Raw genomic sequence first — 27,883 nt, 5'->3', positions numbered from 1 at the left:
AGGCATTGTCAGCAACAGAAGTGAATGCAGGGGACCCCAGGAATGGGGAGGAGGAGGAGGAGGAGGAGGAGGAGGAGGAGGAGAGAGAGAGTCTTTGTGCAAGCGTGGAAGGCGCGCTGTTGGTCGAACAAACGAGACATGAGCGCATCACGCGAGATCAACCAGATCAACCAGATCAACCCCCAACTCCAAACTTGCTTCTCAACCCACCTCCCTCCATTTCTCGATCCCTTGTCTGGCACCCACTTTTCGTGCTATCGATTGGTTCCTGTTAGACTGTCCCGTCGCCCACTATGGGCGTGACATTTCTCCTCTCCAAGTCGAAGGTGTCAGAAACGCCGCTGCCTTACACGGCATCTCCATTGAGGTTGATGTGGGAGGACATCCGCCTCTTCTTCCGACGCGCATGGTCTTTACCGGGTGTTATTCTGCCTCTGACGCCTTGCAACTCCGGTGATTTGGATGAGCTATACCCGTCATTGAGCAATATCGCCAACCTAGGGTTCCAGGCTGTTCTTAGCTTGCTCCAGATACTGTTTCTGTTGTCGATACCAGTGGTAATTATCTGCATGGCTCCGTCCTTCTGGGTGCTTGCCTACACAGGTGGTGTCATATGGGCGAATAAGGCTCTTTGCGACCTAGTTCTCAATCGAAGACCGAGTACCTTGGCGTCGAGATACCCTAAGGTGGAAGCCCCGGAACACAAGCATGAACATTGGGTATTCGTTAACGGTATAGCTTGTGGGTAAGTGTGTTTTTCTTTCATTCTTGGTAATAAAGGCGGGCTAATAGTTATCTCTGCAGCCAGACATGGCTCCAAAATAATATAGATCGCCTGGGTTATACATTCGGGAGGAAGGTAACTGGTGTGCACAATCCGTCGTATGTTTGAATGCACCGTTTTTGGGGGAATGAGTCACGGTTACTAAGTTGCGCCATGCAGGACCGGTCTCATTTTCGATGTCATTCAGTGCTTAATCCAGAGAGACCTCTCTTATGCGACCCAAGATGTCAGAGATGCATATGTTATTCTCCGAGCCGCTTTGCTAAATCCCAAATATACGAAGGTGGTCCTGATAGGACACAGTCAAGGAGGTATCGAGGCAGGTCTAATCACAGACTGGCTGCTAGACGAAATACCTCAAGGCCATCTCCGCAAACTTGAGATCTTTACATTCGGCAACGCTGCCAACCACTTCAATAACCCTTACAGGACACGAGTAGATGCCGAAAAGAATATGTCCCGCTTTACAACCCCGCAAGATAAACAACCAAATGAGAAACATGACAACACCATTCTGCATATCGAGCATTACGCCAACTCGAGAGATTTTGTCAGTCTCTGGGGAGTATTAAACTTCACGAATATAAAAAACCGGTTCATGGGCCAAGTCTTCGTGCGGCAGGGGTCGGGTCATATGTTCAACCAACACTACCTAGGTACTATGTTTCCACTTGGCCCGGACCGTAAAGTTCTGGATTCGAACCCCTTCATGGATACAGAAATAGATATCCCAGGCTCTGATGCAGATGGCTCAAAGGTTTCAGTCCGCATGAAGGTCAAAGACCTTAGTCGATTATGGTCATATCGGAATGGCGGTTTTCCGAAGGAATGAAAGGAGACTATGTACCCGGTACCTTCCCTTTCCACGACTGCTAGGACTTTAAGTACCCCACAGCCCAATTTATCCTACCTTAGTATTAAGTAAAGAGAGCTATATACGGAGTAGAGCGACCTTTTCAACTCAGGAAGGTGAACCAGACAAATTCATTATATCTCGCACTCTACGGGCTGTAAACAACAAAAGGAAATAGGAAGGTTTTTCCTTTATGAGGTTTTTTTTTTTTTTTTTTCAAAATATTCCACTGGGGACGCTGTTCTGCAGATCAGGACTCATGCTCGAGGTGGATGGATGGATAGGTAGTCTTGGCTTAGATCACTGGATGTCAATATTACTGAATATGAAAATTATGTCCCATTCGACATGGAACCAGTATGCAAATTTCTGTTCTTGCTGCGCTAATTTGTTTACCTTATATATATACATATATATATATATCACCGCGCACCTTTTCTCGTCCCAACAGATTTCACTTCCGTCTGAAGAGCGTCCAATGCTGACGCATACCTAGATTTGACCTCCTTCATGTTGTCCAGCTTGATTGCAACTCGCTCAACCTTCGCTGCCCGGGTTATCTTGCCATTAGCGCCCTTGGCAATCTCGTTCGTGAACCACCTGCCCTCTCTATGGGCAACCAGAGTCCAGGCTGATCCTTCTCTGCTTGCTCTTGCTGTACGGCCGACACGATGCACGTACGTTGTGATACTGGCTGGGACGTCGTAGTTGATGACGTGCGTCAAAGACTGGAGATCCAAACCACGGGATGCGCGATCCGTAGCAATGATGATAGAAAGTTTGCCCTGGCGATACGCGCTGAGTGTCTTGCGGGAAGCAGAGGATTTATTGGATTTAATGATTGTCCCAATAAGGCCGGATAACGATGGGTCGAGTAGGGCTAGAAGACGGGAGAGACGAGAGGCGGATTCGGATGATTTGGTGAAGACCAAGACTGTGGCTCGCTCAGATGTGTTATTTGATGGTGTTTTGATAGGCTTTTCAGCATCAGAGTCAGATTCAGATTCGGAGTCAGAATCGGAGCTGGAGTCAGATGAGTCGGATTCGTCGCTGGAAGAGCTGTCATCCGCGCTGTCAGAGTCGGTGTCTGAGTCCGACTCGGAATCTGCAGAGCTGGATTCGTCAGAAGAGGAGTCGTCTGAACTTGTCTCGTCTGAGCTGGTTCCTTCCGAGCTGGTTCCGTCAGAGTCAGATGCTGCTGGTTTTGTCGGTTTTATGGATGAAGAGGCACCAAGTTTTAGTTCGGACAGAAGAAGGCGAAGAAGATATAGTGGCTTCTGTGCTCCATCGCCAACCGCGACGGAGTATTCCTTAAGTGTTGTCGGGAGGCTGAATTTGTCGTCTGAATGAGAAATCACTCCGCTTTCTTTATCTCCTGTTGGGGCTTGATCAGAAGCACCAACAACCACCAACTGCGGATTCGTAAGACGAAGAGAGTTCAACTTGGAAATATCCCGCGTCATTGTGGCACTGAGAATCACTTTTCTAGGCTCTTTTGTCTGTAGAGGAAGCCCAAGGGACGACAGAAACTGTCCGCTTGAGCCAAAGGCACTAGAGCCCTTCCGCGCATCAAGTGAATGCATAACAACATCGACCCACTCTTGGAAACTTTCGTTAAGCAATCTGTCTGCCTCGTCGATGACGAGCCACTGAAGATGTTTCAATGTGAAGTCCTTTGTATAGCGGATATGATCCACCAGACGACCAGGGGTGCATATGAGAATGTCAACATTGGGCTCCGCCTTATGGATATGTCCCGGTAATGTCTCGCCGAGGTCAGTTGTACTAGATATGTAGTCTTGCAGACTAAAATTGATCCAGTCGTCTTGTGTTAGGACCGAATTTTGCCGTGACTCAATACTCTCGGGGCTATATAACTGATCGACGCGCATCAACGACCGTTGTTCGTCCTTGATAGCAACATTTCCCACCGCGGATCCGACACGCAGACCAGTCCCTGCCGTGCAAAATTCACAGGCCTCCCTAGCTTGTTTGACCAACTCTCGAGTTGGCACAACTATAAGTCCTCTAAGCCTCGGGGCAGGGATTTGTTCAAGTTCCGTGGCGAGGGGAAGAGCATATGACAGCGTCTTTCCTGAACCAGTGGCTGCTGAAACACAGAGGTCCCCCGAGTGACTCTTGGGACCCTTCAAAAGAAGTGGAACCACGGCGGACTGGACAGCAAACGCCTCTTTATAGCCATTATCTTCAAGGACGCGGAGGAGCTTGGGCTCAATCCCTAGCTCGGAGAACTTGGCCCGCGTCTCGGCTGAGGTCTTCAATGGATTGGCCAGCCAGGTTGGGAGGGAAGAATATGTTGGCTTCTCAGCTTCTTCGAGAACCGGTTCGGGTTGGGGCATAGGCTCTAATCCCTGCGCTATGACCGGCTCGGGGGCATTCGTATCCTTCTGCGTCGTCTCATCCTCGCCATGTCCCTTCTCCGCCGCAGCTTCTTTTACTTTCGCAGACCTTTCAAATTTTGATAAGATACCAGCGAACTTGTTCTTTGTCGGTTTCGAATCGTCCTCCTCCTCTGCGGCACCCCCAGATTGCGATCGCTTGGGCTTCTTCGTCTTTCCAGAGTGCCTGAGTGTCTCTTTGGAGTTGTCCTGTTTCTTAACTTTGTCTATTGAATCTTCAGGCTCTTCATCCGCATCACTATCGCTCTTTGGAGGCCTTCGCTTTTCTGATCTCGATTTCTTCTTAGATTTATATTTGTCATGTTCACCGGGTGACTTCGTTTTGTCGCTGCTAGGCGAAACAGCACGTTTCTTTTTCCCGGATTCTTTCGAAACCTTATCGACAGAGGTCGAGCCGGACCGATTTCCTTTCTTTTCGTTCTCTCTCGGCAAAACGGGGGTAGCCTTTTCGTTCCGATCGTTTCGATCCTTCTTCGATTTCTTCGTCGGGGTGGATGAAGCGCTGGTGGAGCCATCGAGATCTCTCTTTCGTTTCTGGGATTTCTTTCCGCTTGTCGGGGGAGATGCGTGAGTCATTGAGATATCACGAGTCACTGAGCGACCACCGGCCATGGTCGATGTAATTCCGGTGCGACGTCCAGGATAAACCAACTGGGCGCAGCTTTTGAAGTCGCAAAAAAGCTTCTCTCCAAATTATTATTTTTAGCGGGGAATATCATCCGGCAGAATAAACACCGCCCTCATCACCGCCAGGGTCTGGACGCTTGCAGATCGTCTGGAGCATCAAGCGTGTCTCCTTTTACAACAGAGCATTCTTGTTGGCTGGCATCGCTACATGCAAAATGGACAGTGATTGGTCACTAGACACAATAACATCTGGCTGATATGCTAAACCCGCCACATGCATAAGTCGTCGGCTATTTGAACCGCCAGTATGCCCTACAACATTGCGTAAGTCCTCCGAAGCTTGGCTGAGATCTAATGCTAACTATATCGTCGCCTAGCATGGTCAGCGACTTCTTCTTCCCCCAGCCAGGTTGGTCCCAATTGCCTAATCTTTCTTGGTAATCTACTAACCCTTACAAGGGGGGGTTGAAAGTCACATCTACCAATTGTCAACCGTAAGCATGCATCTACCTTTGGCATTCCGGGGTGACCAGGACTCATCGTGTGCTAGAAACTTATCGACCGGGGCCATAAAGTTATCATTATAACCCATGCTTATAAGGGCCGCACGGGCGTCCGATACCTGACGAATGGCCTTAAAGTTTATCATGTGCCGTTTTTGGTCATCTATCGCGAGACAACGATGCCAACGGTCTTCTCTTTCTTCCCTATCTTTCGGAATATTGTAATTCGGGAACAAATCCAAATCGTTCACGGACATCAGAGCTTGAGCAGCTTCTGCCATGAGGCCATCTTGCATGCGCGGACAATGGGTCTGCGCACTGCCTTTACTGACCATTCCCTGTTCGGGTTCGCGGATGCCGGCTCGATTTTGACCAACAAGCTATTAAAGTTTACACTCAGTGATGTTGACCATGTTATTTGCGTTAGCCATACCTGGTTGGTTTGAGCCACTCGGGATGCGAACGAAACAGTGCTAATGTTACTTTCAGCAAAGAAAATACTGTTCTCCGAGCCTCTTTGGATCCATTGATGGTTTCGGTTATTCCCAATGCTGTAGTAGCAGAGAACTTTCGACCAATACATGCCACTGCTCGTGCGAGTGAACGGTTTATCAGCGGGACACCACAAATACAACCTCCACCGAGACCAATTGGACCGAATGATATCATCACTATTGTTGTGATTTCGCGCCTATTTTATAACAAGGGCACCGATCTTCTGATCGCTGCAATCCCGAGGATTCTTGCTTCACATCCGAACGTACGTTTTATTATTGCGGGCTCAGGGCCGAAGGCTATCGACTTGGAGCAGATGCTGGAACGGAATGTTCTCCAAGATAAAGTCGAAATGATCGGTGCTATTCGACACGAAGAAGTCCGAGATGTTATGGTTAGAGGCCACATATATCTACACCCAAGTCTAACGGAAGCATTTGGAACAGTTATTGTTGAAGCCGCTAGTTGCGGGTTATATGTGGTGTGCACTCGTGTCGGTGGCATCCCTGAGGTGTTGCCCCAGCACATGACGACGTTCGCAAAACCGGAGGAGGATGACATAGTGCTGGCTACAAGCAAAGCAATAAGCGCATTGCGATCCAACAAGGTTCGGACCGAACGGTTTCACGATCAAGTGAAAGTGATGTATTCGTGGACGGATGTGGCACGCCGAACAGAGCGGGTATATAAGGGCATATCGGGGGATATTACTCCCCAGGAATTCTACGGATACTACCCGGGAGAGATTCAGGAAGCCGGCGATAGGGTTCGTAACTTCAGTCTCATTGACAGATTGAAAAGGTACTATGGATGTGGAGTCTGGGCCGGGAAACTGTTTTGCCTTTGCGTCGTGATCGACTTCCTCCTCTACACATTCCTTGAAATGTGGTTTCCCCGAGCGAACATTGACATCGCGCGAAGCTGGCCGAAAAAGCTAAATGAAGCAAACGACAACAGCAGCAAAGGCGAAAAAGAGCGTCTCGGCTTGACTTCTTGATTTTCCGTTTTCTACTTTTCTATGCCTACGGAACCTAACCACGATGATACCCATTATATTTGATACAAGTTATTGTACACCCTGATGCTAATACCATGAAATAAATGAACTAAACAAATGCCCTGGCGCAACTCAGCGCTACTCTACCCAGCACTGGGGTGACCTGCATTAGAGTAACCTGCCCGTTTGTTAACATCCTTCGAAGTAGCACCCATAAGGGTCGACTCCGCAGTAGTTCTGACACCCTCCTTCCCATGGCCTCTCAAGACATTAGGATTCATGGCCTGTTCGCCAGTGTGATCAATCGGGTTGGGCTGGTAGGAGCTGCTTGCTGGGGCGGTTCCTGGAGGGTGAGTTTCGGCGTGGAATTCGGGGGCATAATCCGCTGGAGAGGCCTTCACGCCGATGGCGTGCTAATGACATTAGGATCAGTCGTGCTTCTTATAGCACAATGGGGGCTGGAATGGAGAAATGAAATAACTCACCTTGTCGTGTGATAATGGTCCGTGAGGCTGCTGGTTTGGACCGGTTGGCTGGACACCGGGCTTAAAGAAACCCTGTTCGTTTGCGGGATTGTCGTGGACGTTGTCGAGATGGCTCATTATGAATGATGGCACAGATAACTACCTTCGGTTTATGAGTGATAGACGTAGAAGTATATAGATAGTTGGTTGAATCGGTAAGCTCCCAAATGGTATCTTTATATATATATGTTGGAATAGCCCTAATGTCTCAGCCGGCATGACGTCAAGGCTTATGGTTGACTTCATTATCAAATCATTTAAATTTTCCTGGAAAAAGTAATAGGAATATTAGTGCATAAAATGACTTCAATTTTGGGTATTTGGCTCTTCGATGAGCTGGCGTGACGTCAATTTGGAAGGTCTGGTCCTGAAGTATACACTAAATCAACCCATGGACGGGCCTACTCGAAGCGGAATATGATATGCGCATAGCTTAATGTTGAATGTCTTTGTCCAGAATACGTATATTTTATTTGAAAGAGTTATTAGTTATACTATATATATATCTAATATATTGAGAGAAATGAAGAATATGGACAACGATCTAGGTATCTTCGCGACAGGACAAACATGCAGAAACCCAACCCCAGGCGCCAAACAAGGTATTTTGAGTCAAAAAATGCATGAAAACGTGAATCAACAGCATAGAAAGGTGCTTCACCTCATTACCGGCGGCCTTCCCTCCTTATTCCACTTCACGCGACTCTGAACCCACTCAACGGCCTCTTGTACACCGGAACCCATCAGCGCACTAATTGGCAGAACACGACTATCGCGCACAACACCGCCAGTCTCTCCCTCAAATACTTTTCTCACGAAACCTTCCTTGATCCGAACGACCTCAACCGAGTCTTCTCGGTCCTGTTTATTCGCAAGCACGAGAATGGGCACACCCGCCACATCGGCATTTCGAAGCACAGATTCAAGAACCTGACGACACTCACCAAGCCGACCAAAGTCACTGCCTGGGGCGTTTATGCCGGCGAGTTGTTCGGTGAAGGCAGCTGCGCTGTCACTCTCATCGTCTCTGTCGACGTCACCGTCTGCTTCCTGCCCCGTTGACCCAAGTCCTGCAGTTGATGGTGTTCGGGAGCTATTCGTGGCTGCCGACGAGGAAGGAAGGCGCGTGATATCAGGATTTTGCCCGACGTCTGTACTATCCACCACGAAAATGATCGCGTGACAGCTTGAGTAGTAGCTTTGCCACAGGTTGCGCATAGAGATCTGGCCGCCAACATCCCAGATCTTCAGGTACATATCTGGCAGCGATATCGTACTGACATTCTGCCCTACGGTGGGTACTGTCTTGCCGGGATTAGGTGCAGGCGTGCCATCTGCTCGGGGCTGGAAGAGGGCTTTGATCTGAGAGAGGAGTGTTGTCTTGCCGGCGTTGTCTAGGCCGAGGAGAAGGACGGAGTATTCTAGAGTTGGGGGCGGCATGTCAGTATATATTTACGTAAATATAAAGAGATGTTAGCATGCGACGTACCCTCTTTGCTCGTAGCGTACATGTACAGTGATTTGGCCAAATGGTACATCTTGTATGCAGCGGGTAGCCAGGCAGCCCAGTCCGCAGCTTCGACGGCGCAGCCTCGGTGTGGCGATTACAGTAAATGTGAAGGGGTATAAAGTGCGATAATCATGGCAATATGACAGCCATTTCCCTTCCTGTTTTGTCGATCTAATTCAAATCGCAAGCTTGCCTCTGGATAAGCTCGAGATAGAGCCACCTCAGGCCAACGCGTCAGCCTTATCCATATTGGGAAAGTAGGCCTCAGGGATGACTAATACACAACCCTAAGCCCTACTTTCCCAAAGTAAGCATACCCCGCAGACAACCCACGCGGAATTCGATTAATAATCACAAAATGACTTCATGCTTCGATTACTTTCTGATACTTGGACGTTATTATTGCGGCAGCTTTGAGGCCCACGCACGTATCCAGCGGCAAGGTCTTTGGCAGTATACTGTATAGTCTAAAAAAGCAAATCTCCAACGGCTGGCCCTGATTCGAGGCTGATGAGGTGATGCCATGCTCGCCCCCCAATCGTAGTCGGCAGTGCTCGCGGCAACAAGCTTCCCACTCTGTGGTCCGTGGTCCGGACGCCAACCAGACCCATCTAGTCCTCCTCACCCTGCCTGTCGAGATATCGCCGCTTTCTGGTTAACGGCTCCGTGAAAGCTCCTCTTGAGGCAGGGTCCCTGTTTTGTCAGCAGTCCCCGTTCTTCAATGAACAGTCACGGAATGGGTCCCTCCCACTTCCGCTTCACTTTCAATCCTTCCCTCTCTCCTGTCTAGCTCTTAGTCTACCACCCCTCCTAATGTAACGACCTTTCTCGATGGCTGCCCGGTTACCTTCCCTTAGCTCGAGGGCACTGGTTTCCGATTGTTCGCGTTGAAACAACTGCTTCTCCGCATATCCTCTCAGCGTAGCCCATGCCCCGCGCAGCCCGGACTGCTGGGGGTTCTACTCATATATAAGCCTCCCATGGATACTGACACCATTATCATCGGTATGTCGCCATAGCTGGATGCTCGTGGTTCGTCGGCAATCCACAGAGCATGTCCCCTCTTCGCCAATGGCTATCCTTATTGACCCAAGCGCACTCCAGGCAACGGGCCGTCTTCCATGATCCTGTCCTACATTCTTCACGGCCATCTTCCTTACTATTCGCCTCAGCATCCACATCCCGACCCGTTATTGCACGCAAAGCTCAAGGGTGCCCCGGCGCTTCTAGGGGCCGACGTGGATGCGCTGACTGAGCATTTCGCCGCTTCCCGTCTCTCGTATTCCACCCAGGCTCTTCCAGTGAACGTGCTGCTAGATACGCTTGTCCGTCCAAGCGTCGACGTTGAGGAACTACAGAGTATCACCAATGTGGAATGGCGGTATGAGCCCGAAAAGGCTATCCCTCATAAAGTTCTCGGCAATGCGCCGCGACCCGGTGGCCAGTGGACTGAGAATCGGATGCCCGCGAGTTGGGAAATCCAGACGCTGAGCTATGCGTCGATGCTTTCCTTACCCGGGTATTCCTTCGCCGACCATTACCGGGAAACCACAGGGAAGGATTTGCCCGCATACACCAGGCCGAGCAGGCAGGATACGGCAGATTATTTTCGAGCGTATCCCGCAGCCGTCGGTATCGATGACGCCTTTTGCTCAAACGAAAACGTATGGGGTATTATGCGGCACGAGGGCGGGTTTTACCTCCGATCGCACGATATCCAATGCAGACATCTGGTCCTGGCCAGCGGTATATTTTCCGAAGTTCTACAGCCGCGACCACTTATTAGACCCTTGACATTACTTCAGCCCGTGCCGGAGACACCGCTGCTTGTAATCGGCTCTGGATTTTCCGCCGCAGATGTAATTATCTCCGCGCCAGGAAATCAGAAAATCATCCACGTCTTCAAATGGGACCCCGAGAACCGGCCGTCACCATTGCGTGGTTGCCATCAGCATGCATACCCTGAATATGCTGGTGTATACAGGTTAATGCGACGAGCTGCTATAGCTACGCAGCCGAAAACCTCGAAGCGCGTCAAACCGCTGCGAACTAGCTCCTCCTCATTTCTTGAGAGCCGAGCCTGGGCCGAGATCTATGAAGGATTTCCAAATACGGAGATAATCGATGTGCAGACGCAGGACGAAATAGCCATCGTGACCTTCCGCTGCCCTGACGGAACTATCCTAAACCGGCATGTATGTGGGATGGTATATGCCGCTGGTCGACGAGGCAGCCTTGGCTATCTAGATCAGAGCCTCTTGCGCGAGGTCATCGGTTCTGACCATGAAGTCGAGGCAAATACTATAATATCTGGGCAGACGTTGCGAGGTAAAGCCACCGACGACGTCGAAGTTGCGAAAGACGTCTTTATCATCGGCAGCTTAACGGGAGATTCCCTGATTCGTTTTGCATATGGAAGTTGCGTCCAAGCTGCTGGGAAATTGATCAATATTACCACTGAAAATAACAAAGCCAAAACTGGCTCAAACGCCGCTCCAAAGCAGGAAATACGCATCGGCGTAATGCATGGAATTGACGGCCACGATGTCTATCCTAATAGTGGACAGCTTCGGGCGGATCCAAACAATCGCACGATGGCACGCGCAAAGGAAGGACCTGAAGACGAACCCAAAGGAATATGGGCCTGGATAATGGGGGTTTTGAACTGGCCCAAGGTATAATGCTTGGTTCCAGTGATGTGCTTGCCTGCTTCCACGTTGTATAGATACATGTTAGAGTTTACTTTATTGTGTATAGTTTGCATTTGCATTTTGGGAAGAGTCAGGCCATGTGCTTGATAGGCTAATAATGATTTGCATATACGATTGCTCAAGAAAGCAGTGATTTGTTTCATTGAATCATGTCTAAGTGCTCGTCTAGCCCATAATTTGCAGCTGATCGTCCGGAGGCCAGCGCGTCTGCGCAAAGCTGAGACATCGTTTGATACTTTGGAGGTACTTGCGCGTGCTTTCGTCACTTAGAATATGCGCTTGCTTGTCTCCCTGATGCAATTTCTCTCGCGCTGAACGCTCGTGGATACCAACCATGGTGACACCAATGGGCCATGCTCTATTATACTGTCAGTCATGTTAAATCTCAAAACAAGGACAGGGCTGACGTACGCTTTGCCAATACTTAAGCGGAGGTAGGCATCGTTAGCATCGACATATCTCCTTTGTTGGGCTTTGTGTATGATTTCCACAATGTGCTCGAGTACGCTATCATCAATATCGGACTTCTCGAACTTGCGAAAAAGAGGCGTCATGTTTTCTCGTGACTGAACCATTGCATTGTACGCCTGTCGTCCCTGTAAACTCTGTTTCACCGTCACGTCTCGCTTTGCCAGTGCGAGCTCCCACTCAAACAACACCATGTTGAAATATGAAGCCAGCTGACGGAGCAGGAACTGCCGACTTTCGGCATCCTTGGGAACGGCCTCCGGAATCTTCATTTCCACTTCAGGAACTGGCTCCAGCGTCGTCGGGATCGGCCCATCAGACATCTTCTGAACCTCGCGAGAGCGCTCCAGCAACTTCCGATACCGTCTTAAACGACCGCGGTGAGACTCTCCGAAGAGAAGAGATGGTTCACCTAGCTCTCTAAGTTTTTCCGTAAGTTCCTCGTCACCCATATCCTCAGTTTCACCTTCTCCCTCTTTCTCCGGTGTCTCGTCCTTCTCACTAGGTGTTGGGGCAAATTCCGGCAGCCCAATTCGCTTGCGTCGTTCTCGCTCCTTCGCCGCTTCCTCCTCCTCTCTCTTTTTTCGTGATTCCTCTGCAAGCCGTCGCTTTTTCTCTTCCCGCTCGTGTCGTCGATCTGCTTCTTCTTCTTCCAGCTTGCGCTTATGCGCCATGCGCTCTTCGCGCTCCTTCTCTATCCGCGCCTGTTCCTCTTTATAGGCTGCGACTCGGGATGCTTCTTCATCTGCGCGACGCGCATATTTCTTCTGCGGGGGTTTCGAGGATCCGTTCTGCTCTGAGCCCGAACTTGGTGTGGCTGAGCCTTTCGCCTTGGATATTTCTTTTGACATTAACGAGGCGAAATCCATGGTGATGGTTTCGAGAAATGTGCACAAAATAGAAGCATAAAATAAATGGACGCAGGTAGTAGATGTATGATTGCGATTGTCGTGGAAACTCAAGTGCAAGTTCAAAGGCGGAGGAAGCAAGCTGGTGGAATTGTTTCCGGCGGCCGAGACAAGCAGAGCTCTCGTGATCGGCCTTTCAACTTCAACCACTTCACACCTCAACGCCTTTATGCTCCACCAATCGCCATATCTACGGCCAATGAGCTTAATCACGTCCCATCTGCCGTAACAATCCAATTTTACGTTCGACGACCGAGTAAATCCTGAGAAAGATCAACTCCAAAAGCTCCAGGCACAATGGCCGCCCGCGACGCACCCAGACCCAAGATCGACCGACAAACAACAACACCATTCCACCTGAAGCTCTTCTACCGCTCAAATGCCTACCACAATCTATCCGACTTTACAGTTCCGCAATCGTCATCGTCTTCATTTGGCAGGCCTGTAAGCGGGCCCAACGCCATCCGCTCGCGCTCTCCTCCCCCACCACCTGCCCTCCCAGCACACCTCCAGATTTACACCTGGCAATCGTGCACATTGCGCGAGCTTTCACAGCTCCTCACATCCGCCTTACCATCGATGCTCCCGGATCCCCCGATCGGGACAAGACTATGCTTCCGACTGATCTACCCAGACACCAAGGGCGCAGCAATGATGGGCCCCGGCGCGCAGGGCAGATATCTAAGCAAGGATCTAGGCAGCGTAATTATTGGGCCGAGAGATAGTCCCTATCGAGACAGCAACGATGAAGAGTCATCGCGGAACGGCGCGGGTGGTGCGCGAACTGGTCCGTTCCGGCTGCAGGGGAACGATGCGGATAAGACGCTGCAGGAGGCGCGCTTCGTGATTGGGGATTATGTTGATTGTGCTATTTTGCCGCCGCTCGAGGATGGCTCGGTTGCGCCTCCGATTAGCGGTGGGAGAGGCCCGAATTTTGGAGGTGGCATGAGGGCGTTCCGTGACAGTGGGTTTGGCGGTGGTGGTGGTCGAGGAGGGAGAGGGGGGAGAGGCGGTGGCGATCGTGGTATTCCTTCGGGTGATTGGAGACGTGGTGAGCGACTTCCGGATAATGGACGGCCATTTGAAGGTGGACCAAAGAGAAGAGGTGGTGGGGGATGGGCGCCGTATTAGTTTTCTGATACAGTCGTTTTTCTGCTTTGGAGGTTCCCGTGCGAGATTTGTATACTAGTGCTACGGAGTTTGATATGTAGGGGAATACCCTGATCTAAGGAAACGATTTACTTCGGTCAATTGCGTCTCCCTACGCCAGTTATAAAAAAGTATACCCCTACACGCCGAAGCATAACTGCGCAAACATAAAACCGAACGGACTTGATGCGGTATATTCTAGTAATAGTTACAACGTCCAGCGAAAAAAAACTGCCGCCCGGACCATCAAAGACCTTCAAAAAAAACACATCCGACTCAACTCATTTACCATTCGGCAATAGTATCTCCCCTTCTCTTCCCACGGAGGTGGTATTTGCCCTGTCAAACCCATCAGCATAGCCACTCCACAACACAACATTCCACTCCGATCTCAACAATTTGAACACGCAAAGGGGGTTATAAACGCACATCGGTCTTATAAGCGGCGTAGCCCAGCGTGGCCGGGATCAGGACCACATACAGCAGCGAGTGCCATGCGTTGCGGGGCGTCCAGCGGAAGTACTTGTAGCGGTTCGAAGAGACCTCTATACAAGAGGATATCCGTTAGCAAACATTACATCCATCAATTGCAACCATTTCGATCTCTGGCAAGGCAGTCGGGGGCCGAAGGTTTGTATGCGGGTGAACCGGGGATCGAAAAAGCGTACCGTAGTATTTCTGCAGGGCCGGGTCGAGGATCAAAGCTGTGGGAAGGAGCAATTAGCGACTGTACTTAGTCGTTGAATTGATATACTATACTTACATTTGCTAGGACCGGCCATTGTTGCGGTGGGACTCGAAGCGGTTTGCTAATCGAGATAATGCGATGGGCTCAATGGTGACGATGGGACGAAGTTGGAGGTCACATGATTGTGGTTCGGCTGCTGAGTCAGCGTGTATACATTTCACTCGTGTCAACTGGTCTGAATCGGGGAGAACCTGGAGATGAATACGAGAATGTGACGGCATGACACTATTTTGACTTTGGCTATTTGCTTACAGGTCGTAATATTGTTGTCGTTGACTGTAAATACTGAAGTGCCATCGCGGGCGTCGGAGGGATCTTACTCCCGCCAGCTTTATTGGATTGGGCGGCAATCCTCCGCTGTCGATGAAGTCCGACCGACAGGCGTATCATAAGCTAGTTTAACCGAAACATCTGAAGTATACCGTGATTATGCTATTTGGAATATGTTGGACAAGGCTCCCCAACGCGCAGCGTGGAGGTGGGAGGAATGAGGGCCCAATGACGCAGTCGTTCACAAGTTGCCGAGGACCAAAATTAGTGGTTCGAGACCAGAGCATGCATGAGCACAAGTGATTGACGGGATCAAACAGGATATAAAGAGCCCCTGGACCCCATACCCATACCAAATTATTTTCTTTTTAGCATCCATATATCCGATCATAATGACTTCCACATCTGACACCAAGGTCACTCTATACTGGTATTCAACCTTCCCTCCGTCAAGTCAAGAGGGGAAAGATCTCTAACATATCAAAACAGGCTTGAAAAGTCGCGCTCCCAGCGCATCTTATGGCTCCTTGAGGAGCTCAACGTGCCCTATGAAGTCAAGACCTTCAAGCGCGGCAAGGACATGCTGGCGCCCAAGGAGCTAAAGGAGATCCACCCGCTGGGCAAATCGCCTGTTATCTCTGTCCAGAGCTCCAACTCTTCCAAGCCAATTGTCATTGCAGAATCGGGAATGATCACTGAATATCTCTGCGACCACTTTGGCGGAGATAAGCTCGTTCCAACTCGATATGTCGAGGGCAAGGAGGGCCAGATCGGCGGGGAGACCGAGGAATGGCTGCGCTACCGATACTATATGCATTTCTCCGAGGGTAGTTTGATGCCATTCTTGGTGTTCAAGTTGGTCACAGATAGTGAGTTCTACAGCAGCCAATTGCTTGCTTTTATCGTTGCTAACAATACCAGCCATGAAAGCACCTCCTGGTCTCCCGTTCTTCCTGAGGCCCATTCCCCGAATTGTGGCCGGTCAGGTTGAACAACAGTTTGTCGAGCCCAACCTCGACCGTACCTTTGACTTCCTTGAGGACCAGCTCAAGACTGCTCCTGGTGGCGGTCCTTTCTTCTGCGGTACCAAGGTCACGGCTGCCGATATCATGCTGAGCTTCCCCTTGATTGCTGCCAACACGAGAATGCCACTAAAGGACAAGTATCCGCACCTGGGGAAGTACGTGGAAGCTCTTGAGAAGCAGGAAGGATATCAGCGCGCGGTTGCGAAGATCCAAGAGGTGGACGGAAAGTTTGAGGCCTCTTTGTAATTTTCAAGTTTGTTTTGTTGTCACGTTAATATTGCTGAATGTATATACCAGGATATCAGACTGCTTTGCCGAAAACTATTAATATAAGTCGGCTTGAAGTCCTACATAACATCATGTTGAATACCGTTGTTTCGTGGTCCACTAAATCCTCACAGGCTCCTTTCCCTCAGGAACAACCAAGTGGCCCTGTGTCACCAACGAGTTCTCACAATGCCTCCCCATAACCCAATCCTCCAAGTTCGCCAACGTCGTCCCCGCAATCTCCGTCAGCGCCTCGCGCGTGAAGAACGCCTGATGTCCACAAACAAGCACATTCGGAAACGTCATCAACCGCATCAGCGTATCATCGTGGATAATCTCCTGCGAGTGGTCGTTATAGAAATACGCCCCTTCCTCTTCATACACATCCAGCGCAAGCCCCGCCAACCTCCCACTCTTGAGCGCCTCAATCGCAGCCCTGGTATCAACCAACGGGCCGCGCGACGTATTCACCAACAACGCACCCATCTTCATGCGCTCCAAATTCCCCGCATTGATAATATGCCTCGTTCCCGCCGTCAGGGGACAATGCAAACTCACAATATCACTCTGCTCAAACAGTTCCCCCAGAGATACAAACTCCCCGCCATACTCCCTCCGGAACTCCTCCGCACTCAATCCAGGCTTCGGATCCGATGCAAGAAGCCTACACCCAAACCCGAAGCTGATGATCTTCGCAAACGCAAGCCCGATCCTTCCCACGCCCACAACGCCCACCGTCTTCCCGCGCAGCGTCACGCCCAGAAACCCCTCCAGGTTGAAATTGCCCTCGCGCACGCGGTTGTACGCGCGGTGGATGTTGCGGTTCAGGGTCTGCAGGAGCGCGACTGCGAACTCGGCCACGGCTTCGGGGGAGTAAGAGGGGACGTTGGCGACGAATAGGCCTAGTTCTTCGGCGGTGGGGAGGTCGATGTTGTTGAAGCCGGCGCAGCGGAGGAGGATTGCGCGGGTTCCTGAGGCGTGCAGGGCGCGGAGGACGGGGGCGTCCAGGGTGTCGTTCACGAAGGCGCAGACTGCGGTGTGGTTTGCGGCGAGCGCGGCGGTTTCTAGGCTTAGTGGGAATGAGTGGTAGGTTATTGTGCAGAGGGATTGGTGGTGGGTTGTGAGGACGGTGTCGAGGTAGGTTTTGTCGTAGGATTTTGTGCTGAAGACGGCGAGTTTGACCGGTTCGGCCATTTTGGTGGTTGTTTGACTGGTTATATTTCACTGGGATATGAAGATTTTCTGCTATAAAATTGTATTCGCCATTTACAGGAGATGCGTGGCATGTTGAAAATAGTATGAGATGAGGGGTAGGTTGTATGGGCTGATTACATGACGTCGTTTACTTGTGTTGATGTGCTTACGTTGATGTAGGGTAACCCCCTCCTCCTTCGAGAACTGATCAGTATTTAATAAATCAACTTGATATTTTATTGTGATAACAGCATCATGCATATCAGAGATGTTGCTAGATATATCAGAGCTATACTATCGATATCTTGCTCATACGGTGCCACAACGCTTGACTGACCAGTGACCATTATCTCAATCGAGATAACTCAACGATCTTGAAAATTTAAAGATCTTAGATCTAATCTGAAACCATAAAATAATCTGGGGACCGCAGGAGAGTGTGGGGCACCTCAAAAGTAGTATTTGAAGATACTCCCGGCCAGATCTATCTGAGATCATATAATGGCCGACCAAGATATAAGATAAAGTGGGCAGTTAAAGCAACGCGCCACAAAAGTTCGGAAACTAGATCAGATTACCTGCGACTTTGCTACTCAGAAATGTCAGCATGTTATATTGACGTTGTGTACTTAAATAATATGAGCGCTGAAGACGGTTGCCCCGCAGCGGGTTCTTCACGGCACGAGAGTCCACGGCCGAGTATACAACGGCTGTATAATCATAAACTATATTGGTGAAACCACTGGCTTCCTAATGTGGACCGCTCTCAATAAAGCGGCTGGCGACAACACGGGTAGGTCAACTTGGCTACACTCAGCGGCAGGGTCGACGACTATGAGTTCCCCAGTCGGACTTGATCATCTTTCCCTGGGCCTGGGCAGTTTCCCATTTACTGTTAGTTCTGGCTCAGAGGGGATAGGGTATAGATCCGTCGACAGCGATCATTGTCGGTGAACGAGTCGGACCAATGGCTTGGAGGAGTATGAAGGAGTCAGCAAACATATTCGAGCGATCGACAAGGCGCATAAAGATGCCGTATGCAGTCTTGTTGGCAACCCCCGTCTTTACAAGAATGTCGTGTTCCCTCAGCTGCGAGGGTCGAAATCCAAGCGGTAGGTTGCGAACCTGTCTTCATATGCACGCACGCATCAAACATCATGTCTGCTTCCTGGATTTAGGTGAAATCTGGTGGCGTAACCGCGCATCATAACCCCCTGGCATGGACCATGGACAACAAATTGCTGCAATCTGCCAATAATACAGGCGAACAGAAGTACGCAGTGGTTGCACAGAATCTGGTCCGGCTGCCTGGTTTGCATATCCCCGTACCATACTTTGCTTGGCAGGCTGCTTTTGCCGCGGAGATACGCCTCCATAGATCGTCCGTACTCAACTCGGGACACTAGACCCGGAGGCGATACTCGAATATATACGGACATCCGGAGTCGACTACATTATCAAAAGACACCTTGTTGTTTCAAAATAGAAAAAAGGCGAGGCGGACTCTCATGTGATGATTGGTGTGCCTCAAGTAAAACGATTCGACCGGTGTGACTTTAGCGGTCTTGAGTCTTGCCTTGAATAATCGAGACATCAATCCGAAACTGGGTCTGGCCGGCTCGGCGAGGCGGGAAAACGCCACATCAATTAGCCGCTTTAGCGGCTGGCCATTCTATTGGCCGAGTTATGCAAAACAACCTGGACAGAATTCTTCATGATGCTCGGCGAGTAGCTAATAGTAAGCGTGCGCGTGCAGATATTAGTTTTGGACGGCTTGTAAGGCGTCGGCGACCGGGAAGTCCTTGCGCTTTGACGAGCACTCGAACCCGGCCCGGCACCTGGAGATGCGACAAGGGGAAGACCAGGGGTTTCTCCAGGCTTGGCGGACCTTGAGAATGAGGCTATCAGCAACTAGTAGTAGTTTAGTCACATCTGCAGCTGCAGGACATGTATCCTCTGGACTTGGGAAGAGCCACTCAAAGTAGAAGCCGGAAGCGCCGGTTTCCATCGCGACTGGGCCTCGGTCCAATTGTTGAGACTTGAGATAGGAGTTGATCAGTTTGATAAGGTGTTTCGGTCCAAGTTCGGGGGCGGGCGCCGGACGTTGTGATGATAGGTCGCTAGAATGTTCGCCAGTGCTTCCACAGCCCGTTTCCCCTCGGGGCTATGCCTGTTCGGGCCCCTCCGGGCATTCCGTTACATAATAAGCAGCGAGAAAGCTTCGGCATTTGTCCGTGCAGGCGAGCCACCTGCGGTCGGCAAATCAGCGGCCTGCGATAAGGCGTTCGAACGGCCAATCCGGAGGCAACACTGATCGGGTCCCGTCGTGTTGGAAAGGGCCGTGCTCAGCGGTGATTGGTGGGCCAACCCCGAAGCCTCACGGGGGAACTTTGACCTCAGACGCCGGCACGAGTCTTCGAGTCACCGCCAAACGCTCTTGCAAGGGATGTGCCGTTGCTGACCACCATGGCCTCTGCAACCCTTCGGATTGTTGCTGTCTTGGGGTTGCGCTTTGTTGCTCATGATCCGCACGCTGGCGCAACGCCGTTGGAAGGGCAGCTGGTGAACTGAACGCATCCGTCGTGGAGGGGAATCAGAACGGGCTATCCGGTGGGCCGTGGTCGCGTGTTGCACTGAGAGAAAAGTGCAGATGGGGCCCCGAACTGCACCCGCGTTGCCAATCAAGAGCGCCAGGATTGCTCTGACGCCGAGTTCTTGGGCTAGACTCCACCGCTTTCGTGCGAGAAGTGGACTGCTGGAGAGCATGGAGATTGCCTGAAGGGGAAAGTCATCATGTTTGTTGCCTCTGGGCAGCAGTCAACCGCTGGTCGCCACTGGCCAAGCCGTGACATACGGGTTGGCATGATGATATATTCAATACTACGTAGCCGGTTGCTTGTAACTGAAGGTCCATGGGAACAGCCCCCGGTCGCCCGCAAAAGGCGGTCTGGGGGCAGGGATGTTGTCATGATGATTGATGGGGATATCCCTGCATGAACGGCTTGATCGTGCAGTTGCAGTTAGAATTCAGGCTTCCAGATTGGCGGGTATGCGGGCAATTGAGTCGACACTGCACAGAAAGTGTTTGGCAAGGGGAAAATTGCCGGGAAGGATCGGCCTGGACAAGCTGGTTGCTCGTCGAGGCATCGTGGATCGAGTAAATTTGGGGCAAATCCCGCCCGGAGCCACAACCAACCACCGCCCGCTCATTTCCCTCGGTAAAACACCGCGGTTTGCTTCAGTAATTCAATAATCAATATTCGCGGATAACACCCCTGGATTGCAGTGATTACAGGTGATTCAATCATTCACAGATTCATTGTTGTGAGACACTCAATAATATCCGAGGTTCTCCCTGGGGAGGTGTCGCAGGGGTGCAAGTGGACGAGGGCAACGCATGCAAAGAGCGGTAACGGCCCACCGCAACGCTCCTTCGGGACTTTTAATTGTTATTAGTCGAGTCTCATTCGTATAGCCAGACTTGCTTTCTCCGTCCAAGCGGCCGAGCCGATGTGATGCTGAATGATTATCGCTGGCTCCTTCTTCCCTAGCGCACATCGCATCTCCATCTTGGTCTCCAGGCTCGAGGCTCCACCGGCGCATGGCAAACTCGCCCTTAAGTCTTAAGCCCCATGCATTCCCATATTTCAAGCCTCCTGTAATCAACGACTGAGGTTCACTTCTGTCCTCATATACTCCTGCCACCTGCCCCTCCAGGCTCGTTTCCATATCGATTCATATTCGAGTTTATCCGACTCACTCGTCCACTCGTCGACTCACAATCGACTCACACACGGCTTTATCGTCACTGTGAACCTTAGCCCCTCGCCTCTTGCCACTGCGATGTGTTTGTCTCGACTTCACTTCATCTAGCTCTCTTTGTCGATTCACTCCCGTCTCCATATAATAGTTAATTCCACTTCTCCAACCGGCCGCGTGTTCCTCAGTACTCCTTATTAGCTCGCCTTTAGCCTCTTTCTCGTCAACACAACACCACGTTTCCATCTACTCTAATCTCCCCTCAACATGGCCACTCACGTTATGACCGCGACCACCACCCCCATCAACCAGGTCTCCGTCTACGGCCACCCTTCTCCCATGAACTCTGGTTCAAGCACTCCCGCCAACAATTCTCCCACCTCTCCTCGCCAGCAGTATCTCCCTCTCCAGAACCGCCAGCTGCGCCCTCCCAAGGCGCCGCTGTATGTTCCTGCAGCTCTGCGCCCGACCGAGCGGCCGTCGAAGCCCTCTCCTCCTACCCCTCCCCGCAGCGTCCACGGCTCTCTCGACAGCCTGAACGACGGGGAGACTGGTGAAACCGTGTCTCGTCGCACGACTCTGGAGAGCTTCAGCAGCGGTGGTGGAGTCAGCAAGTTGGCTGAGAACGAATGGATGAAGAATGAACAGCTTGGCGAGGTTACTGGCCTTCCAACCAGAGATCACTGGAAGGTAAGCGAAAACATTTCGTCTCCCTTTTGCGTTTCGCGGGCGTTCGGCCCCAATTTATACTGCGGCGGTTGCGTGCCTGCGCCCGATGTCCTGCAGCCAACTGTTTTGCGACATCTTGCGTGATCTGCGCTGTCGACTTCACCATACCCTGCGTCATCGCCCACCAACTGGTGTTACTATTGTTGGAATGTTTGCTAACAAATATCTATTAGGCGGATTCTGCTTCTAGCAGTTGTGACTCCCCTACCTGTCGCTCTTCCTTTGGTCTCTTTCTTCGTCGTCACCACTGCCGCCACTGCGGTCACGTCTTCTGTTCTTCCCACACTCCCCATGCCGTCCCCCTCGACCAGGAGGCTCGCTTCCACCCGGAGGGCGTTCTTTCTCGAGCCTGCGATCTCTGCTGGAGTGCTTACCAGCGCTGGGACGAGGCACGTGCCGACCGATTGAACAAGATCCAAGACCAGATTGACGCTCAAGACGACGATTCGAATAATGGCAGAGCCAGCCCTACTGGTTCTGTTGCTGCCTCCGTAGCTGAGGGTCGCAAGCAGCTTTCAACTCCCGGCCAGAGCGGCGAAATTGCTGCCAGCGTTCCTCGCGGCTGGAACTGGAGCACCTTCTAAGCGATCGATCTCGCGTACTGTTCACCTTGAACTTTCTAATGAGCTCTCACATTGACTGATGAGACGCCTCTACTACCACTACTTCTTCACTTCGACACACCGCATATTTTAGAATATCTTAGCTATTTCCGCTGAGCTTTTTCAGTTTTCGTCATCCACCTGGAGTTCGGTCGGTATCTTTTGCGACGTTTGCGATTTACATTCTCATTCTCGTCCATACTGGACGTTCTCCTTAATGCTGTGATTATTCATAGATACGGGGAGGCTTTTAATCTTTTCTTTCTTGCCTTTCGCTCAGGATACCCTGTCATGATTACACGTTGTGTTTGCTTTTTTCTTTGTTTTCCCAATGGCGTTATGATATGAGATGCTCAGCCTAATTTCGCGATATAGAGGCGTTAATGATACTTTCAGAATTACAGTCTTGAAGCAGCCCTCCATCCTCTATCCGTAATTCAGACATATATACTCTAAACCCCATCCACCCGTAGAAATTAACCGCTAACATGCAATCTCTTCCACATCCCAACATGCTCAATCCCCTCCTCCACCCACCTTCCCAGCCGCTCATCCGTCACAAACCCCAACCGCTTATACAACCCCTCCACCTCAACCTGCGCGTGAACCAACGTCAACCCCTTCCACGCAGGAGGCTGAGCTGGCTCAAGCCCCAACCTTGCTCGCTCGCGGTGAAAAACACCCTCGAACGCCGCCGTCATCACCCCCGCATTCTTCTCTGCCCACCCCATCGCCGTCTCCATCAATTGCCTCGCAAGCCCATTGCCCCGGTAGGAGGATAGCACGGCAACTCGCCCGAACTTGATGTATGGCTCGTGGTCTAGGTCGTACCCGGCTGCTGTGACGGCCCTCGGTGCTGCTGCCGCTGCTGCTGCCGCTGCTGGTGGTTCTGTACCTGTATCTGTATCTACGGGCGCGGGCGCAAATGCTGCGACGAATCCCTCGTGAGATGCATGCGGCGGTGGGACGAGGCGCACTACGCCGACGGGTACTGCATTCTTTCCTGGGCCTGATCCAGGTCCAGGTCCAGACCCAGACCCAGACTCAGACTCAGAGTCAGGCTCAGGTTCAGATTTTGTATGGTAGAGAACCCACTGCCAGGAACGAGCGTCGTCGTCGTCGATTTCGAATTCGGCGGGGCAGTTTTGCTCGTCGACAAAGACCTCGAGGCGGACTGAGAGGGCGTCGTTGAAGAATGGTGGGTTTGTTGGCGGGGATGGGCTTTCCGGGGTCGGGAGGGTTAGGGGTTGTTGTGAGCCTGGGGGTGGGAGGATTGTAGTTGTATATTTATCTGGTGGTGGCATTTTTGTTTTTAGAACGAGGTGGATGCAGTACGGAGTCAGGATTAGGTCTGTTTTTGCAATTGGGTTCGGAAAGTGAGGAGGGCTCTATGGTCGATATACGGAGTAACTGTGGGTGACGACGAAAAGGACACGATCTGTGCGTGGCCTTTGACTCAAAAATCGTGGCTTTTCCGCGCTGGAAGTCGATGCCTTACGACTCCAAATTGGCTATACTAAATTTGGATTAGTGCACTCATGGAGCTCTATACATCCCAACCCACCAATACCCCGGGCGCGTACATGCTGAGTGTATCCAAGAATAAGCATAAAAGGCCCGTCCTACCCCCTCACTGTATCTCACTCAATATGCATTGTTCAAAGAATTGTTCAGAACTACTACAAAGATTTTCAGTTATTATACAGACTCTGTTTCCCCCCAATGACTAACAAGAAAACGAAACAGACACGTCCGGTTGACTGGAACAGGTTTGTTCAACAACCTGATCCTGAAGTAAAAGCTCAGTACGATGCCTCTACGGAGAAACAAATGCATCGGATCAAGAAAAGTTTTACTGAGTATGTTGATCTTGACAGCTGTTCGCACTGGCTAATGTAATGTCTAGATTTACTGGGCTTCTTCAACCGCCAGATTATAAATACTGGCTGAAGAACATTACCCTGAGGGTGATTGAAGGCTACTTGCGCTGGTATCTCGACAACCATAATGTTGAGGCACAGTCAGGGTTTCTTGTTTTCGCACGATACTGGAGAATGGTATGGTGCAGGGAGCAAGATAGCCTTTTCCCTTATACGATGAGACGTCATATGACATATGTAAGTAGACGTCTAAGGAACGAGGAGCGAGGCTGATTTGATTAGCTTGTATGCACCACCCTCACGGATGAGTACGAGCTTGCCTTGGAAGGAAAGACTCAGCCGCCTGTCAATATCGACGATCTCCTCTACAAGACCTATCATCTCATGGCTCTCACCCAGGTACACTTTGCCACGGTACGATGTCGACAACAACATAGTTGCCTGAGAAAGCAGATGGCCTCAACATCCGCGCGTCCCGGAACGTTAGTGGAATCTGCTGGATACATGAGAAGTAACGACGCCCTCAAATGGAAGGATATCGAGCTCTATATGGTGAAACACCCGGAAGATCCAACCTGTCAGACGCTCCTCATGAGGGTCAGGCATAGATTGAACAAAGGAAAGCGAAATAAGGGTGTCGCGTAAGTCAACTAGTCTACTCATACGAATGTTTACTAACTAACACAAGGCCTGTCTTCACTTACACCGAGCGCAATGACAACCTTGGTCTCTGCGTTATTCAGGACATTCTGGAGTTTGGGTTTCTCGACGACGCGTTTGCCAGTGAGCATATAAAGACACCTCGAGACATCTGGCGTTATACCCATGTGCCAGCCCACCGACTTAGCACGCCCATTCACTTCAAGGAGAGCGTGCAAGACATTCCAATATTCCGCCGTGCCGTGAAGGACTCTGAAGGAAAATGGGTTACTCATCCAACAAGAGCCCTACCATACCAAAAAGCACAGGAAGATGAGGTCGCCACTAGCAGATCAGATGGTTCCCAAACCCCCGGATCTTTATATAAATATCGTAAAGGGGCCGCTGCTAACCTTAGTAAGTATTTCATCTCCCACCGGGCAATGGTGTTGTCATATATGCTTACCTCGACCGTGAAGGACATCTTGACGAACATTCCCGAAATAACATCATGGGTCATAGGAGAAGCAGTACATTCGCATACTATGTTCAGGTCCAGGATGATACCCAATCTGCGTTTATGGAAACTCCAACAAGGGATGCTTTAATGAAGCTCGCGACCAATTCAGGCTTGACCCGAGATGCATCCGTGCCGCAAGAGTTGAGTCACGAGCGAAAGAAAGAGCTTGAGAATGATGTTGAGCTCAAGAACCTTAAACGAAAGCGTGACACGCTTCGGGCCGAGCTGATTGCTGTATACCACCAATTGCAGAAGGCTCGAGGTACGGATTTGTATACCGAGTTTCAAAAAACTCAGAACAAGATCAGGTCAGAAAGAAAAAAATTATATACAACCGCCAAGGATGAGCAGCACGAAAGCTTTTTCAAAAATGTTGGTAATCGGATCATTGAGCGCAACTACCAGGGCAAGACAACCACCTTTGAACCAGACACATCTCATGTGGTGCCAGAGAGAAAAGCCCTTGCCGATCTCGAGTTCAAAAACAGAGATGTGGACAAAATTAATGACACAGAACTGCTCGAAGACCGTATCCAATCCCTTGAGATGCGCCTGGCTCTCCACCGCCTTGAAGTGCCAAAGACATTGCAGAAGCGAATTCGTTTCGATAAACCCTCATCAGACAAGGCCTGTGAAGGATCTATTCCCTTAAAGAGCGAAAGTGGACTTGAATGCCCAGTATGCCTTGGTTGTTCGGATATGCATCCCAAGGCAAAAAGATATAGATATGCTCGCAAAGATACACTACAAAGGCATTTTAAAACACATCGGCTGTGGCAAAAATTCCGAAACAGCCGCACATGCGACTATCCTGGATGTGAGACAATTTTGCATTCGCTTCCGCAATATGAGTATCACCAGAATACCGCGCACAACATTCTTTTATGATGGATGGATAGAAGCTGATTACGAAACTATATTGGGCCTGTAACGTATTTCACCAGTCATCCGACCGCCACTAGTAATCCGACCAACTCCGCAAAATCGCTACGCTTAATGATCTTAAAGCAATTCGCAACAACGCAGCAACGCAAATATCAATTTAAATTAAATATTAGCAGGTAGAGGACATTTAGTTCTATTATGGCCTAAAACACCACAGTTCGAACACTTTGGTGGGCGTCGTTTTGGTGCTCCTGTATTTACCGCAGCAGAATCCGCGGGGGGTTCTTCCTCTATATTTAGTTGCCCATTCCTCTGCGAAATAAGATCTCTAGTTTCTGCAAAGTTAAGACCTTGTATAGGAGATATTTGGCGTCTAGATCGTTGCTTTTTTTCTCTTGCCTTACTGCTTTCTGCGCGTAGAAGACAGTTTTCTCGGGCTAGAAATTCAGCATTATATAAAGCAGTTTCAAAGCCTTTTTGCATCTGCTTTAAATAGGTAATTGACGAGTCTGGAGACCTGCGAGAGCGCTGTCTTATAGCCTTTTGAATTGAGGAAGATTTTCGGTGTAGTTGACGGATTGTATGAGGCGTCTCTAGTGTTGAAGAGGTAGTAGAATACCCTCCACGGCTGCCAGGGGGTGTCGGGGTCTTCTGTAGAATATGCAGCTTATCAAGTACCCTTTGAGGGTTGAAAGGGATTATTCCTGCTGCTGCAAACCCATTTTGAATATTCTGAGAGGTAAAAGTAGTGTTGTGGGCGCTGGGATAGACCTCTAAGAAGTCTAGCTTCTTAATATAGCGTATCCCTAATCGAGACCGTTCTTCAGTCAATTGTTGATATGCACGCTTTAGAGGGCCAAAACAGCCAACATCTAAAGGTTGCAGTAGATGAGATGAATGAGCAGGCATGCAGACTGGTATAATATCGTTTTCTTCACAGATTTTATCGAATTGGGGCGTTAAATGACTTCCATGGCCGTCTAAAACAAGTAATCGATATCGACCAACCGTACAATTATTAGTTGCAGGAATAAAGATATGTTGAAGCCAGTAAAGGCCTATCGCGTCGCTAGTCCACCCATTTGGACTAGTTTTAATATGCCAGCTACCTGGAATTGCTTGTTCTGCATACCATCCTTCAATATAGGCTTTGCCTTTGAAGATAATGCAAGTTGGAACGCTCCATCCCGTGGTATTAATACATTCAATTGTCGTCACCCATTCACGACTGCCAGGCTGAATAAGTAATGGTCTACCAGGCATATTAGACCTAGAGACAACTTTAGTAGTTCCTATTCGACCCATAGCGAAGCCAGTTTCGTCAAAGTTGTAGATATCTTCATCAAGAATCCCCTTGGTGAATCGGAGCTCTTTTAGATCATTAAACCACTTTTGAATGATCTTAGGATCCTCGCA

General features: G+C 50.2%; 14 protein-coding genes across 14 annotated transcripts; 7 read left to right on the top strand and 7 right to left on the bottom strand.

The window, feature by feature from the left end:
• Positions 1 to 12: 12 nt before the first annotated feature.
• Positions 13 to 1,826, top strand: ASPSYDRAFT_129541 (uncharacterized protein). Its single transcript, XM_040840532.1, has 3 exons — positions 13 to 745; positions 805 to 882; positions 944 to 1,826. Exons 1-3 carry the CDS (start codon positions 294 to 296, stop codon positions 1,614 to 1,616), a joined length of 1,203 nt encoding a protein of 400 aa, XP_040706542.1. The 5' UTR covers positions 13 to 293; the 3' UTR covers positions 1,617 to 1,826.
• A 10-nt stretch (positions 1,827 to 1,836) lies between these two features.
• ASPSYDRAFT_41407 (putative ATP-dependent RNA helicase DBP6) lies at positions 1,837 to 4,719 on the bottom strand. The gene has a single exon (XM_040846277.1). The coding sequence runs from the start codon at positions 4,667 to 4,669 to the stop codon at positions 2,060 to 2,062; it is 2,610 nt and encodes an 869-aa protein (XP_040706541.1). The 5' UTR covers positions 4,670 to 4,719; the 3' UTR covers positions 1,837 to 2,059.
• Positions 4,720 to 4,869: 150 nt separating this feature from the next.
• Positions 4,870 to 7,089, top strand: ASPSYDRAFT_41406 (phosphatidylinositol N-acetylglucosaminyltransferase subunit A/GPI3). Its single transcript, XM_040846276.1, has 5 exons — positions 4,870 to 5,008; positions 5,062 to 5,093; positions 5,144 to 5,178; positions 5,235 to 5,623; positions 5,677 to 7,089. Exons 1-5 carry the CDS (start codon positions 4,992 to 4,994, stop codon positions 6,677 to 6,679), a joined length of 1,476 nt encoding a protein of 491 aa, XP_040706540.1. The 5' UTR covers positions 4,870 to 4,991; the 3' UTR covers positions 6,680 to 7,089.
• On the bottom strand, positions 6,823 to 7,281 carry ASPSYDRAFT_65827 (uncharacterized protein; the record flags this gene model as incomplete). Its single annotated transcript, XM_040850332.1, has 2 exons — positions 6,823 to 7,092; positions 7,165 to 7,281. 2 exons carry the CDS (start codon positions 7,279 to 7,281, stop codon positions 6,823 to 6,825), a joined length of 387 nt encoding a protein of 128 aa, XP_040706539.1.
• A 367-nt stretch (positions 7,282 to 7,648) lies between these two features.
• ASPSYDRAFT_41405 (ADP-ribosylation factor family protein) lies at positions 7,649 to 8,921 on the bottom strand. The gene is made up of 2 exons (XM_040846275.1): positions 8,693 to 8,921; positions 7,649 to 8,624 (listed from the first exon to the last, which is right to left on the bottom strand). The coding sequence occupies exons 1-2, from the start codon at positions 8,739 to 8,741 to the stop codon at positions 7,861 to 7,863; spliced, it is 813 nt and encodes a 270-aa protein (XP_040706538.1). The 5' UTR covers positions 8,742 to 8,921; the 3' UTR covers positions 7,649 to 7,860.
• A 772-nt stretch (positions 8,922 to 9,693) lies between these two features.
• Positions 9,694 to 11,394, top strand: ASPSYDRAFT_55497 (uncharacterized protein; the record flags this gene model as incomplete). The annotated part of the gene is made up of 2 exons (XM_040849047.1): positions 9,694 to 9,718; positions 9,818 to 11,394. The coding sequence occupies 2 exons, from the start codon at positions 9,694 to 9,696 to the stop codon at positions 11,392 to 11,394; spliced, it is 1,602 nt and encodes a 533-aa protein (XP_040706537.1).
• Positions 11,395 to 11,491: 97 nt separating this feature from the next.
• On the bottom strand, positions 11,492 to 13,235 carry ASPSYDRAFT_661473 (mRNA splicing protein PRP18). The gene is made up of 2 exons (XM_040850349.1): positions 11,836 to 13,235; positions 11,492 to 11,782 (listed from the first exon to the last, which is right to left on the bottom strand). The coding sequence occupies exons 1-2, from the start codon at positions 12,759 to 12,761 to the stop codon at positions 11,590 to 11,592; spliced, it is 1,119 nt and encodes a 372-aa protein (XP_040706536.1). The 5' UTR covers positions 12,762 to 13,235; the 3' UTR covers positions 11,492 to 11,589.
• On the top strand, positions 12,944 to 14,213 carry ASPSYDRAFT_41402 (SAP18 family protein). The gene has a single exon (XM_040846274.1). It carries the CDS (start codon positions 13,098 to 13,100, stop codon positions 13,929 to 13,931), a length of 834 nt encoding a protein of 277 aa, XP_040706535.1. The 5' UTR covers positions 12,944 to 13,097; the 3' UTR covers positions 13,932 to 14,213.
• Positions 14,034 to 15,228, bottom strand: ASPSYDRAFT_661325 (uncharacterized protein). The gene is made up of 5 exons (XM_040850348.1): positions 14,950 to 15,228; positions 14,713 to 14,830; positions 14,618 to 14,653; positions 14,379 to 14,494; positions 14,034 to 14,288 (listed from the first exon to the last, which is right to left on the bottom strand). The coding sequence occupies exons 2-5, from the start codon at positions 14,729 to 14,731 to the stop codon at positions 14,235 to 14,237; spliced, it is 225 nt and encodes a 74-aa protein (XP_040706534.1). The 5' UTR covers positions 14,732 to 14,830; positions 14,950 to 15,228; the 3' UTR covers positions 14,034 to 14,234.
• Positions 15,229 to 15,359: 131 nt separating this feature from the next.
• Positions 15,360 to 16,238, top strand: ASPSYDRAFT_55493 (glutathione S-transferase; the record flags this gene model as incomplete). The annotated part of the gene is made up of 3 exons (XM_040849046.1): positions 15,360 to 15,397; positions 15,457 to 15,836; positions 15,889 to 16,238. The coding sequence occupies 3 exons, from the start codon at positions 15,360 to 15,362 to the stop codon at positions 16,236 to 16,238; spliced, it is 768 nt and encodes a 255-aa protein (XP_040706533.1).
• Positions 16,239 to 16,379: 141 nt separating this feature from the next.
• Positions 16,380 to 17,453, bottom strand: ASPSYDRAFT_143659 (2-hydroxyacid dehydrogenase; the record flags this gene model as incomplete). Its single annotated transcript, XM_040841363.1, has 1 exon — positions 16,380 to 17,453. The coding sequence occupies one exon, from the start codon at positions 17,451 to 17,453 to the stop codon at positions 16,380 to 16,382; it is 1,074 nt and encodes a 357-aa protein (XP_040706532.1).
• A 4,026-nt stretch (positions 17,454 to 21,479) lies between these two features.
• ASPSYDRAFT_28343 (FYVE zinc finger domain-containing protein) lies at positions 21,480 to 22,525 on the top strand (the record flags this gene model as incomplete). Its single annotated transcript, XM_040844510.1, has 2 exons — positions 21,480 to 21,902; positions 22,115 to 22,525. 2 exons carry the CDS (start codon positions 21,480 to 21,482, stop codon positions 22,523 to 22,525), a joined length of 834 nt encoding a protein of 277 aa, XP_040706531.1.
• Positions 22,523 to 24,136, bottom strand: ASPSYDRAFT_661600 (GNAT family N-acetyltransferase). The gene has a single exon (XM_040850350.1). It carries the CDS (start codon positions 23,845 to 23,847, stop codon positions 23,020 to 23,022), a length of 828 nt encoding a protein of 275 aa, XP_040706530.1. The 5' UTR covers positions 23,848 to 24,136; the 3' UTR covers positions 22,523 to 23,019.
• A 461-nt stretch (positions 24,137 to 24,597) lies between these two features.
• ASPSYDRAFT_145891 (uncharacterized protein) lies at positions 24,598 to 26,470 on the top strand (the record flags this gene model as incomplete). The annotated part of the gene is made up of 4 exons (XM_040841570.1): positions 24,598 to 24,660; positions 24,706 to 25,064; positions 25,112 to 25,479; positions 25,542 to 26,470. 4 exons carry the CDS (start codon positions 24,598 to 24,600, stop codon positions 26,468 to 26,470), a joined length of 1,719 nt encoding a protein of 572 aa, XP_040706529.1.
• Positions 26,471 to 27,883: the final 1,413 nt, after the last annotated feature.

Source organism: Aspergillus sydowii, assembly GCF_001890705.1.
Source record: "Aspergillus sydowii CBS 593.65 unplaced genomic scaffold ASPSYscaffold_2, whole genome shotgun sequence".
Taxonomy (NCBI): domain Eukaryota; kingdom Fungi; phylum Ascomycota; class Eurotiomycetes; order Eurotiales; family Aspergillaceae; genus Aspergillus; species Aspergillus sydowii.
The sequence above is the reverse complement of the archived record's forward strand: the minus strand, read 5'-3'. Positions and strand labels throughout refer to the sequence as shown.

What these genes read in the sequence shown, in the direction of transcription:
- ASPSYDRAFT_129541 (XM_040840532.1), top strand. Translation starts at nt 294, where the DNA reads ATGGGCGTGACATTTCTCCTCTCCAAGTCGAAGGTGTCAGAAACGCCG. An exon ending in GTTAACGGTATAGCTTGTGG is followed by an intron (nt 746 to 804) that starts GTAAGTGTGTTT and finishes TTATCTCTGCAG; the next exon opens with CCAGACATGGCTCCAAAATA. An exon ending in ACTGGTGTGCACAATCCGTC is followed by an intron (nt 883 to 943) that starts GTATGTTTGAAT and finishes TGCGCCATGCAG; the next exon opens with GACCGGTCTCATTTTCGATG.
- ASPSYDRAFT_41407 (XM_040846277.1), bottom strand. Translation starts at nt 4,669, where the DNA reads ATGGCCGGTGGTCGCTCAGTGACTCGTGATATCTCAATGACTCACGCA.
- ASPSYDRAFT_41406 (XM_040846276.1), top strand. An exon ending in ACATCTACCAATTGTCAACC is followed by an intron (nt 5,179 to 5,234) that starts GTAAGCATGCAT and finishes ATCGTGTGCTAG; the next exon opens with AAACTTATCGACCGGGGCCA. An exon ending in ATTTGCGTTAGCCATACCTG is followed by an intron (nt 5,624 to 5,676) that starts GTTGGTTTGAGC and finishes TGTTACTTTCAG; the next exon opens with CAAAGAAAATACTGTTCTCC.
- ASPSYDRAFT_41405 (XM_040846275.1), bottom strand. Translation starts at nt 8,741, where the DNA reads ATGTACCATTTGGCCAAATCACTGTACATGTACGCTACGAGCAAAGAG. An exon ending in GTACGCTACGAGCAAAGAGG is followed by an intron (nt 8,625 to 8,692) that starts GTACGTCGCATG and finishes CCCCAACTCTAG; the next exon opens with AATACTCCGTCCTTCTCCTC.
- ASPSYDRAFT_661473 (XM_040850349.1), bottom strand. Translation starts at nt 12,761, where the DNA reads ATGGATTTCGCCTCGTTAATGTCAAAAGAAATATCCAAGGCGAAAGGC. An exon ending in CGCTTAAGTATTGGCAAAGC is followed by an intron (nt 11,783 to 11,835) that starts GTACGTCAGCCC and finishes ACAGTATAATAG; the next exon opens with AGCATGGCCCATTGGTGTCA.
- ASPSYDRAFT_41402 (XM_040846274.1), top strand. Translation starts at nt 13,098, where the DNA reads ATGGCCGCCCGCGACGCACCCAGACCCAAGATCGACCGACAAACAACA.
- ASPSYDRAFT_661325 (XM_040850348.1), bottom strand. An exon ending in GGCCCTGCAGAAATACTACG is followed by an intron (nt 14,495 to 14,617) that starts GTACGCTTTTTC and finishes CCTCTTGTATAG; the next exon opens with AGGTCTCTTCGAACCGCTAC. An exon ending in ACGCCGCTTATAAGACCGAT is followed by an intron (nt 14,289 to 14,378) that starts GTGCGTTTATAA and finishes TGGGTTTGACAG; the next exon opens with GGCAAATACCACCTCCGTGG.
- ASPSYDRAFT_661600 (XM_040850350.1), bottom strand. Translation starts at nt 23,847, where the DNA reads ATGCCACCACCAGATAAATATACAACTACAATCCTCCCACCCCCAGGC.